A 23,449-nucleotide genomic window follows, 5' to 3' on the forward strand; every position below is an offset into this window, starting at 1 on the left:
GAAGTGCCACTGATTTCATTGGGGCTTACTCCCAGGTAAGTGGGGTTAGGATTGCAGCCTTTGAGCAAGTGTGCACCTGTAATAACATTGAGTTCAGGAAAGCATGATGCATTACAATTTCCAAGAGCATGCATATTTATATGATTGCTTAAACAATCAAAGGGTCGGGAAGTAATTCTGACAATCCTAAACATTTTTACTCAGAAGTAACTCCCAATGTGTTCAGTGGGACTCAATCCTTAGGATGTTTAGGTTTGCATTATGAGTACCCTATTGTTCCAGCCCTACTTGGAAATAAGCCCACTTTAAAAACCAGTGGAACTAACTTCTGAGTAAACATATATAGAATAGGTCTGTTGGTCAAATGTGCATTAAAATAGTATCATCAATAGCCCTATGCACTGGATATTGTGTCTCATGCACACAATGTGCTCGAGAGGTTTAAATTCAGCTATCAATTGATACAAGCCAGAATTCACATTTTATTTATGTGAATTCACAAATGTTCTCTGTTATCCAAGAGTCACGCATAAATGAGGAGTCTTTCTGCAATAGCCATGACCACCCCAGCAATAACCAGGCTCAAATTCTGCATGGTAACTGAGGCATTGAAGCCAATGGGTCATTCCCATTGTGAACAATAGATATTAGATAATACTGTATTTTGTCTCTTGCTGGCTTATCCAGGTCTGTGTTTGAAGCAAAAGTAACGTACAGTAAATCACAGGTCCCAAATATATATTGTAGCTTATGATGAGAAATTAGATTCAAAGAATTTTGACTAGCAGCTTGATGAAACACTCTTTACTCACTTTTAACATTTTACCTTGTTCATTCATGGCACTGGGGAAGGTGAACACTCGGATCACAAAACACCATACTTTCATAACTTTACTAGTTTTGAAAAACAAAACTTTCCAGAGCTTGCCCAAGTAGAATCCAATTGTCTTATAAGATTAAGTGCTTTAAGGCAGTGTTTTTCAACCTTTTTTGGGCAAAGGCACACTTGTTTCATGAAAAAAATCACGAGGCACACCACCATTAAAGGTAAAGGTAAAGGTACCCCTGCCCGTACGGGCCAGTCTTGACAGACTCTGGGGTTGTGCGCCCATCTCACTTAAGAGGCCAGGGGCCAGCGCTGTCCGGAGACACTTCCGGGTCACGTGGCCAACGTGACATCGCTGCTCTGGCGAGCCAGAGCCACACACGGAAACGCCGTTTACCTTCCCGCTGGTAAGCGGTCCCTATTTATCTACTTGCACCCAGAGGTGCTTTCGAACTGCTAGGTTGGCAGGCGCTGGGACCGAGCAGCGGGAGCGCACCCCGCCGCAGGGATTCGAACCGCCGACCTTTCGATCGGCAAGTCCTAGGCGCTGAGGCTTTAACCCACAGCGCCACCTGCGTCCCTTCACACCACCATTAGAAAATGTTAAAAAATTTAACTCTGTGCCTATATTGACTATATACAAAGTAATTCTCTTGAATAGGAATCAAATAAACACAAAGAAAGTATTTTATAATTACTTTATTATGAAATAGTCAGTAAACAGAAATATGAAAAATTATAAAATACTTTATTTTAAAATCTTTTGAATTTTTCAATTTCCCCCACAGCACACCAGGCAACATCTCGCGGCACACTAGTGTGCCGCGGAACAGTGGTTGAAAAACACTGCTTTAAGGGATAGAATAATCTATTTATTAGAGAATGTTTGATTCCAAATCAATGCAGCAGCAGTAAAGCAGAATGTATCCTTCCATTAGAAACATTACTGCTCATTCTGCACATCAGGACAGGTTAGTGGTACTTGTCTTCAGGCCAAACACCCTCAAGCAAGAAAGAACCGCTTAACACTTAATTGGTATAAAATCACAATAGTCTTTTCCTGTTGGGATTTTTTGGTTGGTATTATCAACTGAAGATGATCTGGGACTGTTGCTGGCATTCTTTACCAAAACACAAAGGAAATACCTATGGCACTTGCTACCTATGAGTCTGACAGGCTCAGCTTTCTTTTTTTACAGATATATTGAGTTAAGACTATTGCTATGCATAATCTAAGTGATACAGAACTGTAAACGCTTTCTCAGCATTTATGTTGCAGCTGTGCTTTTAAAGCACTTTGCATACATAATTTTGGTAAATGTCAATTTCAAAATGACCACCCTGAAATCACTTTTTATCTTCAAACTAATGAGAACAGGCAGTTCACCACAACCAGATAAGCATGAAAGTTTTAATTTAAAAAAAAACACAAGTTCCAATCTCATTACTTCTGAGCATTTCCTAATTTTGTTAAAGAATCCACACTGCTTGCCTTTCAACTTTAATTTTCCTTGTAGGATTAAAAAGAAACAACACAAAATGAATTATTAGTATTAGATTGTAATGTGAAAAGTCAAAATCGGCAAAGACACCAATAAAAGAGGAACAAGATAAAAATGTATCCATTACAATTTATTTTCTACAATACTTCATTAGAGGGTAAAGTTCAATGATTTACACCCAGAAGTTATATAGCTAGGAGGCAACCAAGTGTAATAACAAAGAATTGGTCTGACATCTCTGCATTGAAGGTCAAAAGAAATTCCTTGCTTTTAAAGGAAAAAGAAAAGAAAAGTAACAACCCCAAAATGTCACTCATTTTGGTGCTAGAAATCAAACAAAACAGCACTCAGTCAATGAAGACTGCAATGTTAACAATGAATCGGGGAAAACAATTATGTGCAAAACTTAAAATTTTGGTTGAAATGTACAGATTACTTCGCCTTTATGGTCTTCAGGTGCAGTTTTCTGCTGATCTGATATACTGACCATAAAATCTTTCTGACCAAAATGCCTCTATCAAGATAGGCTCGTTGTCATTATGAAAAGGGGTGGGGGGGAACAGTGAGACTCCAGTGATCAAAGACATTATCTGCTGGAGAGAAAAAACAAAAACAAAAACCATACACTAAAGATACATGGCTGCAGCAAGGAAGATTCCCAACTACAGTTGTCTTGAAATAAACCCATCTAGACCAAAAGGCACTTGCTTGTAGCTAAGGATGAGCCAGTTCCCAATCAGACCAGAAGACTATTGCTAAGGTCTTTATACAATCCTGCTACTCACTAATCAGCTGAAAAATACAACTGGTTACGGCTCCAGAACAGGCTGTTCTCTTTTAGCTATTTTGTTGGTTCCCACATCACTCAAATATCCGTGTTGGCTCATCTTGGTGCATCACTGCTATGTATGAGCCAGATATAGTGTCATCTTCTGCAGACGACTTATTCTGCCCCATACATTTTGCAGGAATGACACAACTAACACACTTGTTCAAAGATACTGTAACTGAACTCCATTATGAGACCAACGCTGAATGTTCCCATTTCTCAGGACTATTTCGTGCTTCATGGCCTGCTTGCTGTTCCACTTAGTACAAGAAAACACCACAATCCAACTTTAACAGAGGCATTTCCATTTATACAGACTAGGTGGTTGGATGGAAATAAGGGCAGGGAATGAGACCACCTCTCACTCCAAAACCAATTTAGCTTACTTCAGTGAAATGGTTAAATTAAACCAAGTAGGTCAAGTCACTCCTAAAAGTCTGTTCTTTAAAATGGCAACTAAGGTCCCCACCTGGCTCCTGAACTCCCACACCCATTAAAATGAAACCAAGTAATTAACACTATACACTGTTGAAGACACGTAACAGGGCAAACATTTTTTTTTTAAAAAAGCAATATTGAATAGCCTGGCACTATATGCCTGCATGACCAGTCTCACCGAATGTGCTCAGGGGTGAAAGATTAGCACCATTTTTATTCCTTTTTGCTTTTAAAAATATCTTTACAATTTAAATTCTAAAGTAGAACACTTGAATAGTAATTAGTGTAGCCCTATGTTTCAATACTGTCTGAGAGCAGAGATGGATGGCATGACCACAGCTGAACTCTCCTCTCCCATCTACAATCTCCCATCAGTCCAGGGCACCTGGAACATTAACTACAAATCACTCTAATTTGTAAGAAGACTGATTTATTCTCAGTAGCAGGAAATCATGAAACAGTCCCTTCACATTCAAACACATTTCATCATCATTAGAAGGGAAAAAAGTGGTAATCCATACAAATGATCTGATACAAAACCAAAGCTGGGGCAGTACTGCAGATATCTGGAATATGAGCTCCTCTCTCTCTCTCATTCCCACCCATAACCATCTAGATATGTGTTCATTGACAAGCAAAATTTTAAGGTTAGGTTTTCTTCTGAGACAGGAGGAATAGTGGTAGAAAAGTAAGTAATTTGGAGGCTTCCTAGATTCTCTGAACAGTCCTTTTGCCAGGAAGATAATATGATTGCCCTCTTCTAGCCAGCAGTTCACTTAGATGCAACCAAGCCAGATACTGGCAAATAGTGCTCACCAGTTCATATGGGCTATTCATGTCTACCTCTCCAGTAATCCAACATCTATTCAGTCTGCCTTTGAGGCTTTGCTTCAAGATAGAAGGCATTAATCTCCCCTCACCCTCCCCACCAGGGTAATGTTCATTCACCAAGAATCTGGAAACTTGCATCCCACAGTAAAAGATAATTCCCAGATAATTCCTGGCTTCCCATAAGCCGTCCATAAAAGCTACTGTCCTTACACATACTGCATATAAGGTATCAAATTCTCATAATGCTGTGCTCTCCGCCTGCATTTTTTTTAATCTATCAATGCTGATTACCAAGATTTCCACAAGTCCTGCACTACCATTTTATAGTCCCTGTGGATTCATTTAAGAATGCCTGCATTCATGATAACACATAGTGACTCACACAGGAGAATTAGGATAGTTGAATGGGAAAAAAGAGCTTTCCAGTTATGATTTGATGTACCGGCTATTCAGCAACAATAGGAAGGGCAATTTTAAAATCCACAGGATAGTTAAACATGGTTGTGAGTTAACTTTGCGGGGGTAGGTTGGGGAGGTATGGGTTGAAAATATTCCTTAGGTTCCAGTTCTAAGTACACTTATCTGGAGGCTATGTACTTTTAAATCAATCTGAATGACTTCCAATTATATGTATCTAGTATTGAAGCACCAGTGCAGCGATGGCACCTATATTAGATAACCACTTATAGGCTAACATTTACTGTGTATTTCATTACCTGGATATCAGGGTCATGCTAAATAAAACTGCTGCCAGTTAAACACAGGTCCCATGGAGTGTTTCCTATACACAATTTTCACGTCCTTTTTGAATTGCTTTAACGATGGCTTTGTGGGGAATAATATCAGCCCCAATCCAACAGCAGACCATGCTGCTTGTATTTCAAGTTAGAAACCCAGGGAAAACCCCCAAAGGAGAGGGAGATTGTACTTCCAGGAGACAAGGAAAAGCAAGCTATTCCCAAACATAACCCAGAACAGTTCACCTTCATTTATGCATTACTGTCCTATCTAGTGGGCTACTTTCCTTCTTCGTCAAAACCAAGAGCAGCTAGGTGTGCGAACTGAACCCTCCTGGATTTGTGCACGCAGTAAATTTCATCTGCAATAATTTTTGTTTCCCCTTTCAATTGCCATCTTCTGCGAAGAGGAGGAGGGAGGAATCTTTGCTGACATACATCCTTGTAACACGTCATGTCATCTGCTCGCCTGGGGTGTATAAGGACTAATCAGCTCATGGTAGATAAATATCAGAGGTTAAAAAAATTAAAAATAACCTAAAAATATGTTGTTGTACTCCGTTGCCCAGACTGCCAGGAGAACTCTCCTACTTAATCAAGGGGGCTGCCACAATTAACAATTCAAATGAACACAGTGCAATTTAACACACAGAGCAATCTGAAGCGGTACTGCCGTTCCTCAAGGTTCTCTCTACCCAACTGCAACTGTTAGTCTTGGAGCCTCAGTCCAACTGAACCCTCATTCTGAAGGAAGGATGAGGAAAGGCATGGGCCCCTGAAGTTCAGTTGCACTCACTGGTATCCCCCATCCCTCAGTCAGCTGGAAGGCAGACTTGGCAACGGAAGCTAGCATCATAAAATGGTGCAGTAATAGAAGTAACTGGACCAGGAAGAGGAGGCATCTGCCCCAATGATGTCATAGCCGTTAGTGGTAGCTGGGGGGCGGGACTGGTCATGCAGCCTTGTGTCAGGAGTAATGATTGTAGAGGGGCGGGGCATGAAGAGTGCCATTCTGAAAACAATGCTGACGAGAAGCCATGTATTCTGCATAACTGATTGTCACCTTCTCACTGCGGTATCTGAAAGAAAAAAGCATTGGATCTTTAAAAAATATATATTTGTCAACGAAACAAAGTCAGCAAATCACCAACAGCTGTATTCGGAATTCTGTTGTAGCAACAAAAATTGTTTAACCTTTCAAATTATTTATTTCAATTCCAGCTTAATACGGATGAGGCCCACAATCCACAGGGGCTCAGTAGTCATTGCCGACTGGAGCCCTTCTAAATGGCTGCAGAGTGATGGCAGGTCCTTCTCTTCACTGCCAGATCCCTCACTCACTCATTTCCTCTGTGCTTGCTTCGTCTTCCTATTTGCCTAAATCTGCTGATAGCAGAGGTGAGAAGCAGGAGCGGCTTCCATTTGCTTCCTTACTCTCTCCCTCCAGGCATAAGGAGCTGGAAGTAGATGCTGCATCTCGTCTTGCTGCCTAACCATCACACCAGTGGGCCCAAAAAGAAAGCATACAAAGGAGGAAATGGTAACTGATGGCAGAGAAAAAGAAAGCAGCCATCACTGCCAGCAGTGGGGAGGAGTGTGTCCCAGCCAGCCCAGTAACCTGTGTGTGTGTGTGTGTGTGCGCGCGCACACACACATTGCCCAGGCAAAAACAAAGTTGGCTCTGGCAGCCAGTATTTGTTATTGTGAAAATTAAAAGCAACAATTTAAATACAGTGACTGAACAAAACAACATGATTTAGGCACCACTGTTGGGGGCAATGAGGAAATTCAGAAAACTGCAGGATCTGGAGCACAAAGAGCAATCTTAAAACTTACCATCAGCAATGAAAGTAGTAATGACTTTAGTTGCTGACAACTACCAAAAAGTGAAATATGTCATTTACCTGGTGAGTTTAATAGTTTTCCTAAAATCATTGGTAATTGGAGCCTTAAAACCACCTTTCCTGAGCAAGGAGTCTATTGTCTGAATCTGATCCCAATCTGTTAAAAAAAAAGCAAGCAGCAGTGAACTAAATACAGGCTCATTTCAAGAAAAAGGGATATGCTCTCAAAAGAAAGATAAGCAAGTTCAAATTACTGTTCCAACTGTTCCAACAAATTCAGTTCCAACTGAAAACAACAATTTAGTTAACAAAGTCATATGACATTTCCAATTATCCTATTTTAGTCATATATAGCAATCAAGTTAGTCACATTTTCAAAGTAAGACACAGCTGCACATCAAACACAGTATAAATCCACTACTCTCCAGTAATGGTGCAGTGCGGAGACCTGATTTAATGAATTACACTTTGGTCTTTTGACTCAATTCCAGGAGGAGATGTGATCCTCTGAATGGTGGAAGAAATGTTTTGAACAATTACAGTGGTGGCAACTGCTGGATTCGTCAACTGTTGTCCATGTTTGCAGCACAAAACCTAGTGCTGAGGGAGGATAGAAGGGTCATCTGACGTTGTGCTTGTGCGATCAGGTGAGGCTGAAGAGGAAACCCACACACAATGTTGAAAAAAACCTCACAAGGGCCAAACCTGATTCAACAGTAAACTAAGCCAGGCATTCTTTATGGCAAGGGGATGGGAGGAAGAACACCAAAGTCTTAGCAGTAATAAAGAAAATTGCTTTTAAGACATGGTTGGTCTTAGGGGGAAAAACATGTGCCATTGAATGAATAACTAGCACTGTACCTTTTGAGCATTTTAAAGGGCAGATTTTAAAAACAATTCAGCCATATATAATTAATGGCTTTAGGTGACCTCCACTGCTGCTGTATAAGCCAAAATCCACAATCCAAATCCTGATATTTAGACCACTTTCCTTCAGTGTAGATTGTTTCAAACTCACCTTGTTCCTTAGCAACCTCAGGTAAATATGTTGCTGTGCGTTTGACACCTTTCTCATTGATGAACTCAATTCTGATTCCATGGATTCCCACCTAGCAATGGAAACATAAACGTCAACTGAGATGTAGTTCCTGTAACAATGTACAAAACATTTTCCAGCTGCCATGCATCCTACCAGCAGTCCAACCTTGTCAGGATAAAGGCCTCCACCTTGCTTCCATTTCTTGCATCTGCGATATCATAAGTCATTTCCTAGGACAACTCTATTGTGTACTGCCATCTCTTTTGGCCCCAGAGGCAATTTCTCCAAGGCAGACCAAATTAATTAGTTTCAGCAAGCCCCACTATTTCAAAACGTAAAATATATGCCCTTCACCCCATATGCCACTATAACAGTATGGTCTTATGCTTGTAACACAGAAGCAAGTCCCAAAGCGTTTAATGAAATTTACTTTCATATAAATGTGCACAGGATGACCCTGAACAGTGCAATCCTAATCATGTCAGGAACTTTGATGGGACTTACTTCTGTTGAATTCAGTTAAGTGGAATTAGGATTGCAACGTTAGTCTAATAATTACCTTCCCTTCTCATACGCTTAACTGAAGTAATATTGATATATTACTCCACTTTTGCATTCTTTGTCAGTCTTCCATCTTTCCAACCTCATTTTTCTAGCTATATAACCACAATCTACCCTGATAATAAAACAGACACATTACCATATACTAACCCGAACCCAAATGGTATGAGACAGTGATGCAGAGATCCAAATGCACCTGTTCTCACCTCCCAATCCAAGTAGTCAGTGGCATCCTCAAAATTAGTGAGGAGGGAGACAGAGCAGAAAAGTTTAGGCAGCTCCTCACGAGTCAGGGGTGGAAACCTGCTGTCCTTAAGTGCACTATAGAAGGGGAACAGAACACACACACACAACCAAAAACAAGCACCATAAGGTTTAAATCAAGCATTTTCTTACATTTGCAGCCTCATTTCATCCCAGGACAAGGGGCATCACTTTAGGTCAGAACAGGTTGAAGCACATTACATGGAGAATTAAATAAAATATAAAATGGAACACCAGATAAACCAAAGGTAGAGCCATGCACTAAGATTTCTGTCTATGACTATTACAACGATGAAATGGGAAGAGATTGAAATGCTTTCCCAAAACACTCACATTCTGCCAAGAACCAAGACAAATTGGATTTGATGCTAGTAGAAAATACCTTGCCTTAGTAACAAGCATACCGTTACTTTATGCAGGCTATTGACCTTATGCAGGCTACTGGCTCAAGTGAACTGGCCACCTAGTGACGTGGCTGCCTATCTCAGCAGCAGGGTTGCTGCCTGCTATTCGGTTCTGCTATGCAGCCTTATGCCTTCTTCCAACCATATTCCCCCTGGAGGAGGGGTGCTTTTGCAAAGTGGGTGTGCACCCTTGAAACCCCCATCATGGGTGAAAACAATAAACCACTAACTTACATTGTGCCTGTAGGTTATAGGAATCCAGTGCACTGCTAATCAAAGAACTGCTATACCATGCTTTGAAGATGGTTTTTCAGCCCCAAACAAAAGAATGCAGTGTACCATTTAACTGGAAGCCATAGTACAATATACAGCCAGCTACAACAGTGACTCCTCAATTCTAATTTTGGGTAGCAGAAAATTCTGGTGGAGAACATCTGCCTGAGCAGCAGGATACATGATGCCTCAGACAAGACATAGGAAATCACAACATGGATGCCCCACTGTGCCTGGTTTCCCATCAGACTTGAGGCAGTATGGATGATGTCTTTACCTGGTTAATGTGTATTCCCTGAGTCCTGAGTGAAGATTCATGGCAGAGAAAGTTCCGATGCAGCCCCGAAGTCTCTTGTCTCGCCCTGTCTTCCATGTCACAAAGAGTGGACTGAAAATGCATAACACAAAAACTCCATCTTCAAATAATTCACTACTACAGCATTCCTGATAGGTAGCCATCCAGCCTCTGAGAAAACAGCTCATACTGATAGGAAGTTATTTGTTCAGGTCCTACACTCTGAAGTGGCAAAATAATAAATTTGCTGCACCTTTCAAATATTTTAATATTACCTCTTAATAATCTCTTCTCCAGGTTAAACACACCCAATCCATTCACACTTAATTTTATTACAAATTAATCTTTGTCCACAAATGTGGAAGACCTTCCTAGCTACACTTAAGGTGGCTGTGAGGCCTCTCCGTAATAAAACATTATTTTTTATTCTTACACAACTAGCATATGTCTCAAATTTGTCTTTTGGGGGAACATGGTTGGGTAGGGGATAGATAACTCTAGTGACTCCTGGATGAAGCTGATTATCTGGATTCATTTTGATCTGGTTTCTAGTAGTCTTGGGACAAATCTGCTTTTAGGACAAGGCCTTTACTGTAGTCATCCTTGAACTCTGAAATGTTCAGTTTTCTTATTTTGTCTTCTTTCCAAAGGCAGTACTTTTTGAGAGCTATGCCCTCTGCTGTTTTATTTGAGTATTTTGTATTTTAGCTTAATAAAGGTTGCTCTGAATAGATACAGATCGCACCAGTAAAAATACAGTAAATAATTAAGGCACAAGTGTTGGGATGCAGCTCCCACGTTATCTCAATGAGGATAATTCAAGAAATAATCTTGTGGCACCTTAAAGACTAACAAATACTGTATATTATGTCATAAACTTTCACAGACTACAGTCCACTATCAGATACATGAAGTGTTATCCTGGGTTGCAGGTAGGTAGATAGGTACACTTTCAAATCTCTTCTAGCATTTTCATATCTCTCTTTCCCCAATGCATACAAAATTGGAGGTAACATTCTCTAACCTCAAGTGCTAACCACGGTACCAATAACATTCCCTATTTTGCATATAAAGCTTATACTAAAAGACCACAGTATTCCCTGCCTCAATTCTGAAAGTACTTAAGTCACATGCAGGCAGTGTGCAGGATGACATTAGAGAGCAAACCGTAACTCTAGTACTGAGAATGCCTAACTCAGTTACTGCTCCAGCCACAAACCACTGAATAGAACTTATAAAGCAGTATAAGCAGGATTTCAAGGGGCATCTCATATGGAGGCTAAAAGAATATATGATGGGCCACAATGAAAGAACAAATCAGAATAAAACTAAAAACAATAGTGTACATCCATTTTTTCTGATTCAATTATAAGTATACACTTTCCCTGCTATGGTCCCAATCCAATCACCCCTCTCCACAGCTGTTATTTGCCCCAGATTAGAACTGTGATTGGCATATCAGGATTGGGACTGTGGCTGGGGAAAAGGATTTTTTTGGCTTTGGGCTACTAAGGCATTTGAGAAATTTTCAGTAGGCTGGTTTGCACGTAATGCTAAACCATGGTCTATTAAACCATAACCTAGCATTATGTGTGAACCCTGGCTAGCAACTTAACCATGGTTTATTTACTGCCAACAATGATTTAAAGCTGTATTTTCTTATTGGCTTCTAAAACTTGATTTGTAATAACTATGGCTTGGTGATGTGTGTGAACCCAGCACTCCTCCTAAATCACCGCACCACAAATCCTCACCAGGCTACAAAGGCATGACAGAAAGAGCAGCTGGGGGGGCGGACAAACTTTGGAGAAACTAGTCATGATTTGTTTGACCTATGAGACTTGTGGTTCATTAAACAAGCTATACCTGAGTGTTATGTGTGCACCAGAAAAGAGCAACGGATCCTAAGATCAGATCTGGTTCTCCAAATGAACTTGCAAATCTCTTGAGCGGATTCAGCTATGTAGTTGAATCTGAACAAGTTGCAAGAATTGTGATATGCCAAAAAAATTAATAGGGTGCAGAATGGGTAAAAATCTGGATATTTCTAGAATTAAAAAATTAGCAGGGAAACCCTATGTTACATTCCACTAACAATTTAATGGAACAAAATCCCACTCAGGGTGGACAGAAATGTAATCAAAATAATGTTATCTTAAAAAATACATTTCAATTATAGTATTCCTTGTTTTTAAAATAACCTACCGTACAATGCAGACAAAAAACATGTTTGTGTTGAAAGAACCAAATTCAACAACAGTGTAATATATTTGTGAGGAATAACTGAGAGACAACAAAGTACCAAGCCAGTTTTTGAGTTCACCAGATGTTTTCTCCAGGATGGATATTAAGCAAATAACAACCAAAGAGTGTGTACATGTGTGAGAAAGAAAGCAAGATGAAAAAACTTGTCTAGTTTAAACAGATTTAAGATGAAATGGAAGTGCTTTGTGTATGAGCTAAGCAAGGCTGATGGACTGTACATACTGCGGTAGTCAATATGCCTGGCCTTTCTCAATCATGTCAGATGCAAGAGCGAGGAATAGACAGAATTAGAATCCATTTATATCAGGAGCATATGGGCTACATAAGGAATCCATACCCTGTGGAAAAGCTGAAGGAACATAGGAAGCTATCTTATAACATGTCAGACCATTGATCTGCCAAGCTCATTATTGTCTATAATGACTGGCAACAGCTCTTTAGGATTTCAAGCAGGGAGTCTTCCCCAGCTCTACCTGGAGATCCCAAGAACCTTCTGCCTGCAACTCCAATGCTCTACTACTCAGGTATGCAAGGAGTTCCAGATTCAAGCCACTGATATAGCCTCTCAGCAGTCACTGTTGGGAGATGTTCAGACTGGAACACCTGAGTAAGTGCTGTGTCATCCAATCAGGGAAAATGCTGAATTGATCGGCATAATTAGCCAGCTGCTGTTTATTGTACCAGACCTCATCATGCATTTTGCCCTCAATGCCAAATGACTGCTTCACTTACTGTAGTAATCAGGCCATTTGCAAACTCTGAGGAGCGTACCCACTACCATAATTTGAGCATGGAGCCATTACAGACCCTGAGCTCTAATAATAAGCCAACCCTTTCCAGGTCAGAGTTCCCATCTTGAGACCAGTGAGAACTGGCAGATGGGATTAGTGCCATCCACACTGACAAAAACAAAGACATTTGTTGCTGCAAATGAAAACTTTTATTGCACAGTATCAGGTATTTCAATTTACAGAATCTCGTTTTCTACATATAGTACTCAAGGTAGCTGGATTGATATATATGGCTAGAATCACAATAGTCGCAACTGCCGGTCTCGCTTTAGGCTTCACTTGAGATCTGCATGGCACTGGGAGTGGAATGTGTCCTGTTCTCTCTGCACCTGGAAAATCGAAGAGACAAAGGAGAGCACTAAAGTAATAGTCAGCATAGTCTCTGGAGCTATATGTGTAATAGGTGTTTGTGAGGAGGGGATTTGAGTGAGTGCTATCACCTAGGTGCTCATCCAATACCCTTAGCCTTAACCTCCCTCCCTCTGTTGGGTGAGAAAGTGTAGAAACTGAGACAATACCTACCTCTCTCTTAGGGAGTTACAACAGAACTCTGGGTACTGCATTTGTCTTGTTCCATGTGTCCAGGCTGTCACGACCCTGTATGACAAAAAGAATCATGAGCATGTGTGGTTATGGTCTGTCCTTCATTAATAGAGTTTTCTTGCATATGGGGGTTTCATGGCCACCAGGGCACCCCTTTCTGTATGCTTAGCCTTGTGCTTCTTTGTAAAGGTGTTTCTAGGTATGACGAGAAAAAGGATCCTTCCACCAATATAGTTTAGCCAAGATATAGCAAGATTGCACCAGTTACACTTTGAAAAGATTTCCCTTTCCCCTTGCTTACCTCTTCAAGGTGCTTTGTTCTTGCATCCTTGGCTACAGATGAGAGGTGTTGTTGGCTGCTTGTGTCCTGAGGCGATATACCTGTATGGGTTCTAAGACAACAAGTATCGGCAATGTGTTCTGAGTCCAAGATGCTCGTGACAAGTGCTAGTTCCCCCTTAATGCGGGAACCAGAGCCGTACAGCTCCATGCAGCAAATGCTATCATCTGAGTTATGTTTGGGTGTTAGATGTTGGTGGGGATGTGCTGTGACTAAATGCAAACTTAGTTTGAATCCTATACTATGCCAGGACAGAGTAGGGTAGTTTCTTGGTCTCCATTGAGCTTAATGGGTTAATTGAGTTATGGCTTGCACCTCTTTTGTTGGTGTAACCATGGAATTGTAGAGTTGGAAGGCACCTCAAGGGTCATCTAGGCCAAGCCCCTGCAACGCAGGATGCCAGGCTGATGTACCTGTAGTAGGTACAAGGGGTGTTTAGAATTTGACACCACTCCTATCCTCCCATTCCACCATCCAGTTTTGGCTCCTCCAGTGACAGAGATGCACTTGCAATGATAAAAGCACTGTGGAAAATTTAATAATAAATAAAATCTCAAAACGCTAACTGATTTCATGAGGAGTAAGCCCCCGCTAAGTTCAATGGAATTTACTCCTCGGTAAGTGTATTTAGGATCTTCTCTATTCCATCTTAAATGTTCAGTTGCAGACATGAGCTCTCTCATCACAATCATCAACATCTTCCCCCATCCCTTTTGACTTAATATCCAGCCTGAAAAAGAGATCTGGTGAACCTGAAAGCTTGAACACTACCTTTGGGATATTTCAGCTGGCCTAATAAATTATACTATGGTAAGTTCAGGTATTACCCTGGAACATAAACTTCATACAAACAAATCTGCCATGCCTATACTTAGAAACCTGAAACTGGATCCATGACCCTTCATCAAACAAATTGTATCAGCACTTGTTTTTAATGCAAAAAACAAAGCCACACAGGGAACAGGTCTGACTTTTGAAGTCAAGTATTAAAATAATGACACAATTGGTAAAATGTTTTATTTAAATGTGTAGGATTCTCCTGGACCCAAGTACTAGTAAATCATTACAGGTACTATGATCTAGGAGGCATCATCTGGTTATTTAGGTTGGAAGAATAGAGAGATGTATTAAAGGAATGCAATTTCCAGCACAGTGCAGCTTTATCAAGTGCTGAAAAGACAAGCTTCTCCTAAGAAATATTCAGGAGGTTATTTCAAGTTCTAAATAATTGTGACTAAAATGAAACCTTAATATGCCACCTCTTGCAACCAGCAATGTTCCCCAGGAGAGCACCTGAGTAATAAACCATCCCTTCCCAATCCCAGTGCCCTTCTGATGTTGTTGGGGTATACTTCCCATCAGTCACAGCTAGCATGCCCGATTGTAAGGATAATGGGAGTTTTAATCCAACATATCTAGAGGACACCAAGCTGAAGAAAGCTGAAATATGTAGTGGTATCTCCCTCTACGTGATGCATGCTTTTTCATCTTAGAGGGAGAAGTCGAACTCTTATGTAGTTGACGCCATACATACAGCCTTATGTAGAGACCAACTGCACACACAAATAAGAGAGGCAATCAGGGTTGCCAATTCAGTATCACACTGCACATGAGTTTATCGGCTAGCCTTCACCAACCTTGTGCCTTCCAGGATTTCTATCAGCCCCAGCCCACATGATCAATGGTAAGGGATGATGGGAGTTGTAGCTCAAAACATCTGGAGGTCACCAGGTTGGGGAAGGCATTCTGTGTTACAGTCTTTGGCCTTTAAAACAGAAAACAACACACACAATCTGACACAGCAGAAGCATATCACTCTCTGCTGGCATGTCCTTGGGCAGACTGTTTAACTTGGCTGCTGTATTCAGATTCCCACTACTGGGGAGATGATTAGCCCAGCATTCAGTCAGCCTTCTTGATATATTACACACATCAAAACTACAGGAAAAACAAGAGAAGTGACAGAGTGCACAGCTGGTGCATACTTATTTCTGGATAGACGAGATCAGATCAGGTTCCATTGATCAGCAGTCTAGAAGTGACTAATCCACTTCAAAGAGGCTCTAAAAGCACCATAGGGGTCATGGATGGATGGTCACTTTGGTTCCAAGCACGTTGTTATCAGAAGACTGTACACTGGACAGTTCTGGGGAGAAGGTGTGAAAATTTCAGTAATCCTTTTGATTGATCTTGAGTTAACTGCTCCAAACTTTGACAGATAAGAGCACAGATTAGCTGGTAAGAAGCACTGTTACCCACCTGGTGGTAACTTCTGATCTTTAAGATGCCACTTCCTCAGGATACCCCTTTGTGGTCTTGTGTTGCTATGTGGTAAACTATTCCAAAGTTTTGTTTCCCTCTCAACAGGGGTCTGAGCATGTACAGCTAGGCTGTACACACAAAAAAGTGAATACTAAAGATAGAATGACCACATCCACTTTCTGTTCCTGTGCTAATTCCACAGGCACAAATCTCTGGAAGAGAAGGGAGGGCAAATCAGGGGAGCCAAGACGAAGGGATGGCTCAAACAACACGAGATTTCTCACTCTCAAGAAAAACTCCAAATTCTAGGGTTGAAAAAAAATGCTTGTTTAGTCTAATCAAAAACTCTGGACTTTTACTCGCTGATTTTCTCTCTCTCCACCACCCCCCATAATTTCAACATACTACTACAGTATGGCTATAAAAATTAAACTCAAATTCCTATGAATGTGCAGCAAACTTTTGATACTGCTCCTGAATGGGGAAGATGTGAGAAATCAGCATTTTTCAACACTAGCTTCCAGATTATAGGAACCTAGGGCAATATGATTTTTCTAGCCAGTTTATCCAGATTTGTTCCACAGAAAGCACAGGCAAAGACACTCATTCTGATATGCCTGCAGATGTGATATAATATGATGTTACTGTGATAAAGCTGGGTTTCAATGATCACCTTCAGAAATACCTATTTCTATTTTTAGCTGTATTCAGATGATCATATCTTGGCTTAATAAACCAAGATATGAATAAAGCTGGTACCAATGCAAGCAGCCACTTCCTTCATTGGTGTTTCTGAATGCAAGGTACAAGTCTTCAATTAGCAACAGTGTCCATCTCTTCCAACTGGGAACTCCCACAACCAGGTTCAGAACAAGCCAAGATCTTAAACCAACTGCCAACAACAGTTTGATTTTTCTGGCTTGTTCCTGACTTGGTAATCATAGTTTTACAGTTCAGACAAAATGAGAAAAAATGGTTAACTGATGATATCCACTTTGTGTTCAGGTACACCATAAAGGGCAAGCTGCATGCGTGGGTAAAATTTTGGGGCATATCTTGGCTTATTAAGCCAATATATAATTGTCCAGACTGGACCAATCTGTCTGTAGAGAAAATAATGCAGGAAAAGTGATCAATCACTATTTCCCCAGCAAATATATTGGCTTAAATCTCAAGTTATCAAGCTTCTGATTTTTTGGGGGGGGGGGATTTCGGATCCCTTAAAGTCATTTCAATACATTTTCCTAGGAAAATAGAAGATTTCAGACCATGAGTCAAGACCAACCCTGATCATGCAGAGCCAGTAGTGGCTGGCCTATGGCTGGAAAGCATAGTTTTGTTTTTGTTTTAAAAGACAGCTATGTGGGGCAAATACTCTTTACCAAAAAAATAATCATGTCATGGTTCAACAAAATTCCAGTGAAATCTGCATTAGAGGCAAATGATCTAAATATTTGAAAACCACAATCTAAGCTAAGAAGTGTTAAGAAGACACGAGTTATCTTTTCAAGGACGGGATCCAAATGCGGGAACAGCCATGCTACTTTTGAAATATCTGCTTCACCCTTGGCTCTAGCAGGCAGCCACATATTTTTTCTGTTGGAGACTCACAATATTCACATCACTCAAACAACAAGCTAGAGCAAAAATTGGAATGGCGTTCTAGGGGAGCAGATTCCAATCTTCTTCATAATATTCTTAAAGAGCTGCCATTTAATAAGTATAAGGTATATCATGCACTGCATAACCTACGCCACACAAAGCAAGGCTACCTCCTCATTCCATTTCACTTCAAACCTCTTCTAAAAGCTGTTTTCCTGCTTCCTAGTTCCCCAAATATAACCTTTACACCAAATGCAACTTTTCTCAATAATAAAGAATATGTCATGTTATAATGGAGCCACTTACAAATTATGCTGTGCAAACGTGAAGATTCTCATTGCAACAAAGAAAGATACTGAATTTGATATTGATATTGTAAAGTATATATAACACAGCTACAAAGTATCAGACTTCAGTATAAAACACTACCCTTCTCTGTTCTTTTAAGGGTGGAAAACAGACCCCTCTGATCTCAAGTCTGGTTAATACCGACTGTGGAGTAGCATTAACTATGGATAAGATGGGTGTCATGATAAACCTTTACCATAAGGCTTGCTTTGGCTGGGGAATTTGCATTGGAGAAGCGAAGGAGCATTATATCCTTTGGCCTGCTCCCAATCCCTTAACCTTCTTTAGTTACTGAGAGTGCTACAATGTCAAAGGCCCTGTGCTTGAATATGCGCCCCGTAGGATGTGCATGCCCATTTTAAATGTTTGCCTAATATAGATCAATCTACCTATGCTTCCACCATTTAAAACAGTTTCATTTCAAATTTTATGTCATCCTACAAACATCAAAACAGCACTGCAGATTCCTTCTTCACAGTTTACCTATGTTCCAAATAGCCCTACAACATAAGAACTTTGGATGATGAATTTTCAGTTTCCCTCCCATGCCCATGGATTTACTCACTAGGGGTCATTGGTAAATCGAGGAAGTCTTGGCTGAGGGAAACCATAAAGATGACAGTAGAGTACATCAAAGCAGTAGCAGCACATCTCCGCTGTCACCACTAGGTTTTTGGTGCTGTTGGCAGTTCCATTAGGCCGGGCGAGTGGGCTCAATGCTCCTGAAGTGGGATTCATTCGCGTAATTGGAGAGTTTCCAGGGCATAAAGTCAAATCTGATACGTTCTCCCTTCCATTGCCCCCATCTGCATGCTGGTGGTTCTGAAGAGGACCTGAACTAGAGACTGGCACGGTTGTGGCTTGATTCCCGTGGCTGTGTGTTCCACTTCCAGACAATTTGGGTTTCTTTACCCCACAACAGCCTGCTGCCAACTTGGGCTCAAGTGGAGGAACACAGCGTCTTTTTCCCATCCTGATTCAGCACTTGCTGTCTGGAGTACTGTAGAACCCTGGCAAAACACACAATATGCAACACATAGCATTATACTTAAAGAAAAGCAAATTATAAGGATGTATTTTTTCCACAGTAAGAAAACTACAGCTCTCACATTAAAAACCCGAGTTCCATAAGAAAGCTCACATATGACTGCACAAGACTGGAAAACTAAATAGAAAGCAGACCGATGCGCACAGTTATGAAGACATTTTTTACAAAGGTCATGTAGACTTTATTTATGAAAAGGAACATTACCGTGAAGTTTGCATGAGCAACATGTGATCCAAAAGTTAAATGTAACTGCAGACCATTTGCGTATTTTAGTACCTCATACAGCAATAGGAATGGAGAGTAGTCCTCAACCTGGACTATCTTTGCATTAAGGCAGAATGCTGCTAGATAAACCCAAGAAAAACATTCCAGATGTGCTCAGTGATATCATCACACATACAATTGGTTGAACGGCCACAGTGCTACAAAGTGCTCACTGTATGCTTGCAATTTTAGTTTGCTTTCAACCTAGGGGTTCAGTTCACTTGCAAAATACTATGTCCAAGAAGGCCTAAGGCACAGGGAACTGTGAAGTCTTTCAGATATTGAAACAAAGGCTGCAGCCATTTCACTATCTTCTAGATGTGCAATCTTATAACATAGAGGCTATTCTTTCTATCCACTCCTTGCTCACACCTGTCTCGGGAAAATCTAATCAGCAGTGATAGTACAAGCTAGCCCCTATACCCACCAGCAGGAGACAGGTATATACTGGGGCAAAAAGAGTAGGAGAAAGCTCCCAGTGTCATAAATACTTTGGAGGAAGAAGGCAGTATGCCAATCACCTCTCCTATGCTAGTTATTAGCCTGGTAGAGTCAAGAGGGTGAGTCTTCCTTTCTTGGACATTCCCATATGCAGGTCTACTGCTGCCACCCTTTCTTAGGAATTAGTGCAATTTGCCCATTATCACTGAAATACAAATAACCACCAGGGAGATCAAAGATCCCTCTAACAAAACACAGATTACAGATAGAAATGAGACCTTCAGCCTTAGATTTTGAACTTTCTTGCATATTACTATCTTAAATTCAAATTAAAAACTGAACAGGACAATTTTCTCTGTTGAGTGTAGGCCTCAGTCTTCTTTACATAAAGAGAATGTTGAGACCAATGCCCTTGTATTGGTTTGGGGCTGAAAAGTGTTAGTTGTAAATGGAAGGTTATACAATGGCTATGAAAGAGGAGGGAGAATTCTACAATTGTGGCTGCACCTGTGTCAATGGCCTAGTTAGCATGCTGGCCAGAACTGCAACACAAACCTAGGCGCATTTACTCAGAAGTCAATCCAAAGCATGCACAGAATGTATGATATTTGCAAGGGATTTTATAAGAAAATTATTATTCCATATGTGCAAATGGCCAGAAAGCAAATGTAGATGAAACTGGCAGGTGCATTTCAGATGCTAACATTTTGTAAATACCAGCAAAGAGAAAGAAACAATTTAACAATGAATCACCTATTCAGTTCTTTTTTTATCCAACAATTAACTCGCCATCCTATCCCCACCTGACTACAGTCACCTCAGCATATGGAAAAAGGGTTTTATAGGCAGCGATTTCTTGTAACATTACATCAAATAATTTTATTGCTTTGCTAATTATTGGGTTGAACACCCTATTTCATCTCAGTTTGAGCTCTGTTACTGAAACAGGGCTGCAAAATATATAGGATATTATCTAACCTTGGCATCACTTTGGAACTGGGTGGCAATTGTAAAAAACACACCAAGCTTAGGGGTTGGGGCGGGGTGCAGAAAGAATACAGTAACATTGGAGGTTGTAAGGTGGGTAAAGCTCTCCCCTTTCATATGATTTTTGGTAATACCAGTCACCAGTATTCGCAGCATCATTGTGCCGTAAGTTTCAACATATTGTGCTTGAGATAATACTTACTGAAAGCAGAAACCTTGTATTGCCAAGGGGGGAGATGGACAAGTGGAAGGGGAAGCTATTTTATATCTGGAATGAATTTTCTTTTCTCACGGCCCATTCCTGTTCCCCAATTCTGAAAAAAAAAAATTCAGGAAAAAAGGGCTATAAAATAATATCTAGGCAAAATTAAACACTGAATTAAGACTGAATCAAAATTAAACACTGAATCAGCTACTACTTGCACTACCTCACTACTACTACGACTTGCACTACCTAAATGCACTACCACATTGCTAGTGAAATAGATGGAAAGAGGCATACTAGGTTAACACAGTGTACAAGACACAAAGTAAATGTGGGCTTTTCTATCTTTTCTGTTCTTGACCCAAAGTCCATCTTACTCCTACTATGACATGCACTCAGAGAAACTACTGCTATGAAACCATTGAAAGACAATGTTATTGTATTTCCTTATGGGGTGGGGGAACTTTTGTACAGATAGTGTACAAAAGATAGTGAAAGAAGCAAAATGAAAGAGCTAATACAGGAAGAAATACCCTAGAACTATTAGGTGCAGGGTGCTTGGGCCTTATTTATTAAAATATTTATATACTGCCTTTGGCAGAGGCATCTCAAGGAGATATACAACAATATAAAATATTATACAAATGCAATCAAAATCATTAAAATACTTTCAGACAGACAATAAGAATATCCTTATAGAATCTTATAATGGCTGGCATCAGTAGCTAGCAAATGTCATGATAAGCAAAGTTTTCAGCACGTGCCAGAACTGCTTTACTGTTGGCATGTGCCTTATTTTGGGGTGGGGGTGATGGGGAGAGACCATTTCATAGCGTGTGGCACTACAGAAAACATACACTTCCAAATGGATGCATGTTGGCATAACCAGGAGAACCTCTACAGATGATCCTCACCAGACATGTACTGTCATCTTAGCTCACTTAGTTTAAGACCACACTGACACTGGGATAGAATACACCAGCATGGCTAATTATCTCCTCTAGCACATCAGCCACACTTGCAGAGAAGATAAAACAGGGGTAGTCTGCTCTGGTGAAGCTGAATAAAATGTTGAAGCCATCTCCAAGTATGAGATCCAACTCTTTCACTATTTTAACTCAGACATATACAAAGCTGATGGCACTGATAGCGTTAGAAGGCAGATTACATAGATAAAATGATTAGCAACAGGAAGACACAGCAAAGGGTAGACACACTTATTGGAGTAGTCGATGGGGACAAAACCAGCAGTTGAATGTCTTACGGAAATAGTTTCAGAAAACCATCAGAGCAAGCATATATATTCCAAAATGCACTTTACATCCTAATAATTTACTTCCTAATTCCAATGAACTTTATTTCCTAATTAAGACCACAATCCTACGCTCCCTTATCTGGAAGCAAAAACCCAGCTGGACACAACAGGATGGTACAAATACACAGGACCTTATGGCAAAAGACTACAGCCTGCAATCCTAAAAGACACGCTAGGCACCAAGTCCCACTGAACTGAAACGGAGCTTATAGCTGAGTAAACCTGTTTAGGAGCGAAGAGACGACCTACGTGACTGTACTGAATGCAAGAGGAGGACGTGACTAGCCCTGTTCCATAAGCATTTCCGCCGCCGTAACAAGGTATTATGTCTCATTTATCCTCACAACAGATGTACAAGGATAGCCGGGCTTGCCCAAGGCTACCCAGGCGGGTGAACCGAGAATTTGAACCGGGTCCAAAGCCCCGGTCTGTAGCCGCTGCACCACGCCGGGAGTCGGCGAATAAGTAGCTTGAAGGACCCCGTGCACGAGCGTGGGGAAAGCAACAAAGCGGGGGGGGGGGGGAGGCTGCCGAGCAGGACGTGAGGAAGAGGAAGATGCGGGAGGGGGGGGGAGAGATAAGAGGGACGCCCCAGAGTCGAGACCTGAAGAGAGAAGGAGCGAGAGCGGCGCAAAGGAGGATGAAGCCCGGGGGGGGGTGAGGGGAATGTGAGGTGAGCCCGCAAGGGGGGGGGTAATATATGAGCAGCCCCCCCCCCCGCGGCGAGGACGTGAGAGCCCCCACCTTCTCTCTCCCCGGAGCGGAGACGGCTCCCTTCCCCAGTTCGCTGTTTCAGCCCAACCAACGCCGCCGCCACCAGCGCTGCCGCCGCCGCCGCTCCTGCTCTTGCCTCCCCGCCGCCGCCACCAGCGCCGCCGCCACCACCTCGACTGCCCCGCGCTTCATGGAGCCATGGGCCGAGGCGGGCGAGAGCCGGAGAAGTGGACCCAGCGGGGCAGGGGAGGACGAGGCGGCCCGGGGGCGGGGGGAGGGGAAGGGGGGGAAACCGCACAGCGAAATCGGAAGAGGAATCCCGGGCTCGCCGCCGGCTACACAGAGAGAGCTGAAGCAAGGCGGCACAGAGCGCAGGTCCTCCACTATCCCGGCGGCCCCTTCGCCGAGTGTGAGGTAATGGGGGAGGAATGTGCACGCCGATCCGCCAGCCTCCCGTCCGGCCCCGCGAGGACCATAGACG

At 41.6% G+C, this 23,449-nt stretch overlaps 1 protein-coding gene and 2 long non-coding RNA genes across 6 annotated transcripts; 1 reads left to right on the plus strand and 2 right to left on the minus strand.

The window, feature by feature from the left end:
* Window positions 1-26: 26 nt before the first annotated feature.
* Window positions 27-4,643, plus strand: LOC309370962. Its single transcript, XR_014168768.1, has 2 exons — window positions 27-970; window positions 1,683-4,643. It is a non-coding gene; the product is annotated as an uncharacterized lncRNA (long non-coding RNA).
* Window positions 2,444-23,403, minus strand: AMMECR1L (AMMECR1 like). Of its 2 annotated transcripts, XM_081913232.1 has the most exons (8): window positions 22,999-23,398; window positions 20,937-21,048; window positions 18,560-19,004; window positions 9,826-9,936; window positions 8,814-8,928; window positions 8,026-8,116; window positions 7,068-7,164; window positions 2,444-6,242 (listed from the first exon to the last, which is right to left on the minus strand). In XM_081913232.1, exons 3-8 carry the CDS (start codon window positions 18,964-18,966, stop codon window positions 6,131-6,133), a joined length of 933 nt encoding a protein of 310 aa, XP_081769358.1. In that variant the 5' UTR covers window positions 18,967-19,004; window positions 20,937-21,048; window positions 22,999-23,398; the 3' UTR covers window positions 2,444-6,130. The 2 variants fall into 2 exon arrangements, with proteins under 2 accessions (XP_081769358.1, XP_081769359.1); XM_081913233.1 differs by lacking the exons at window positions 2,444-6,242; window positions 7,068-7,164 and adding an exon at window positions 7,171-7,660 and having other exon boundaries at window positions 22,999-23,403.
* On the minus strand, window positions 9,944-18,498 carry LOC309370961. Of its 3 annotated transcripts, XR_014168766.1 has the most exons (5): window positions 16,042-16,113; window positions 15,768-15,928; window positions 13,744-13,834; window positions 13,418-13,496; window positions 9,948-13,222 (listed from the first exon to the last, which is right to left on the minus strand). It is a non-coding gene; the product is annotated as an uncharacterized lncRNA (long non-coding RNA). The 3 variants fall into 3 exon arrangements; XR_014168765.1 differs by lacking the exons at window positions 15,768-15,928; window positions 16,042-16,113 and adding an exon at window positions 18,478-18,498 and having other exon boundaries at window positions 9,944-13,222; XR_014168767.1 differs by lacking the exon at window positions 15,768-15,928 and having other exon boundaries at window positions 9,949-13,222; window positions 16,042-16,059.
* Window positions 23,404-23,449: the final 46 nt, after the last annotated feature.

Source organism: Podarcis melisellensis, assembly GCF_964234715.1.
Source record: "Podarcis melisellensis genome assembly, chromosome: 5".
In the NCBI taxonomy this organism is placed as follows: domain Eukaryota; kingdom Metazoa; phylum Chordata; class Lepidosauria; order Squamata; family Lacertidae; genus Podarcis; species Podarcis melisellensis.

Bases quoted from the DNA above. Each gene is read 5' to 3' on its own strand.
- AMMECR1L (XM_081913232.1), bottom strand. From the start codon at position 18,966: ATGGGAAAAAGACGCTGTGTTCCTCCACTTGAGCCCAAGTTGGCAGCA. The intron at 8,117-8,813 runs GTGAGAACAGGT...TTCCATTGCTAG, and splicing joins CTGACTACTTGGATTGGGAG to GTGGGAATCCATGGAATCAG. The intron at 7,165-8,025 runs GTGAGTTTGAAA...TTTTTTTAACAG, and splicing joins TGAGGTTGCTAAGGAACAAG to ATTGGGATCAGATTCAGACA.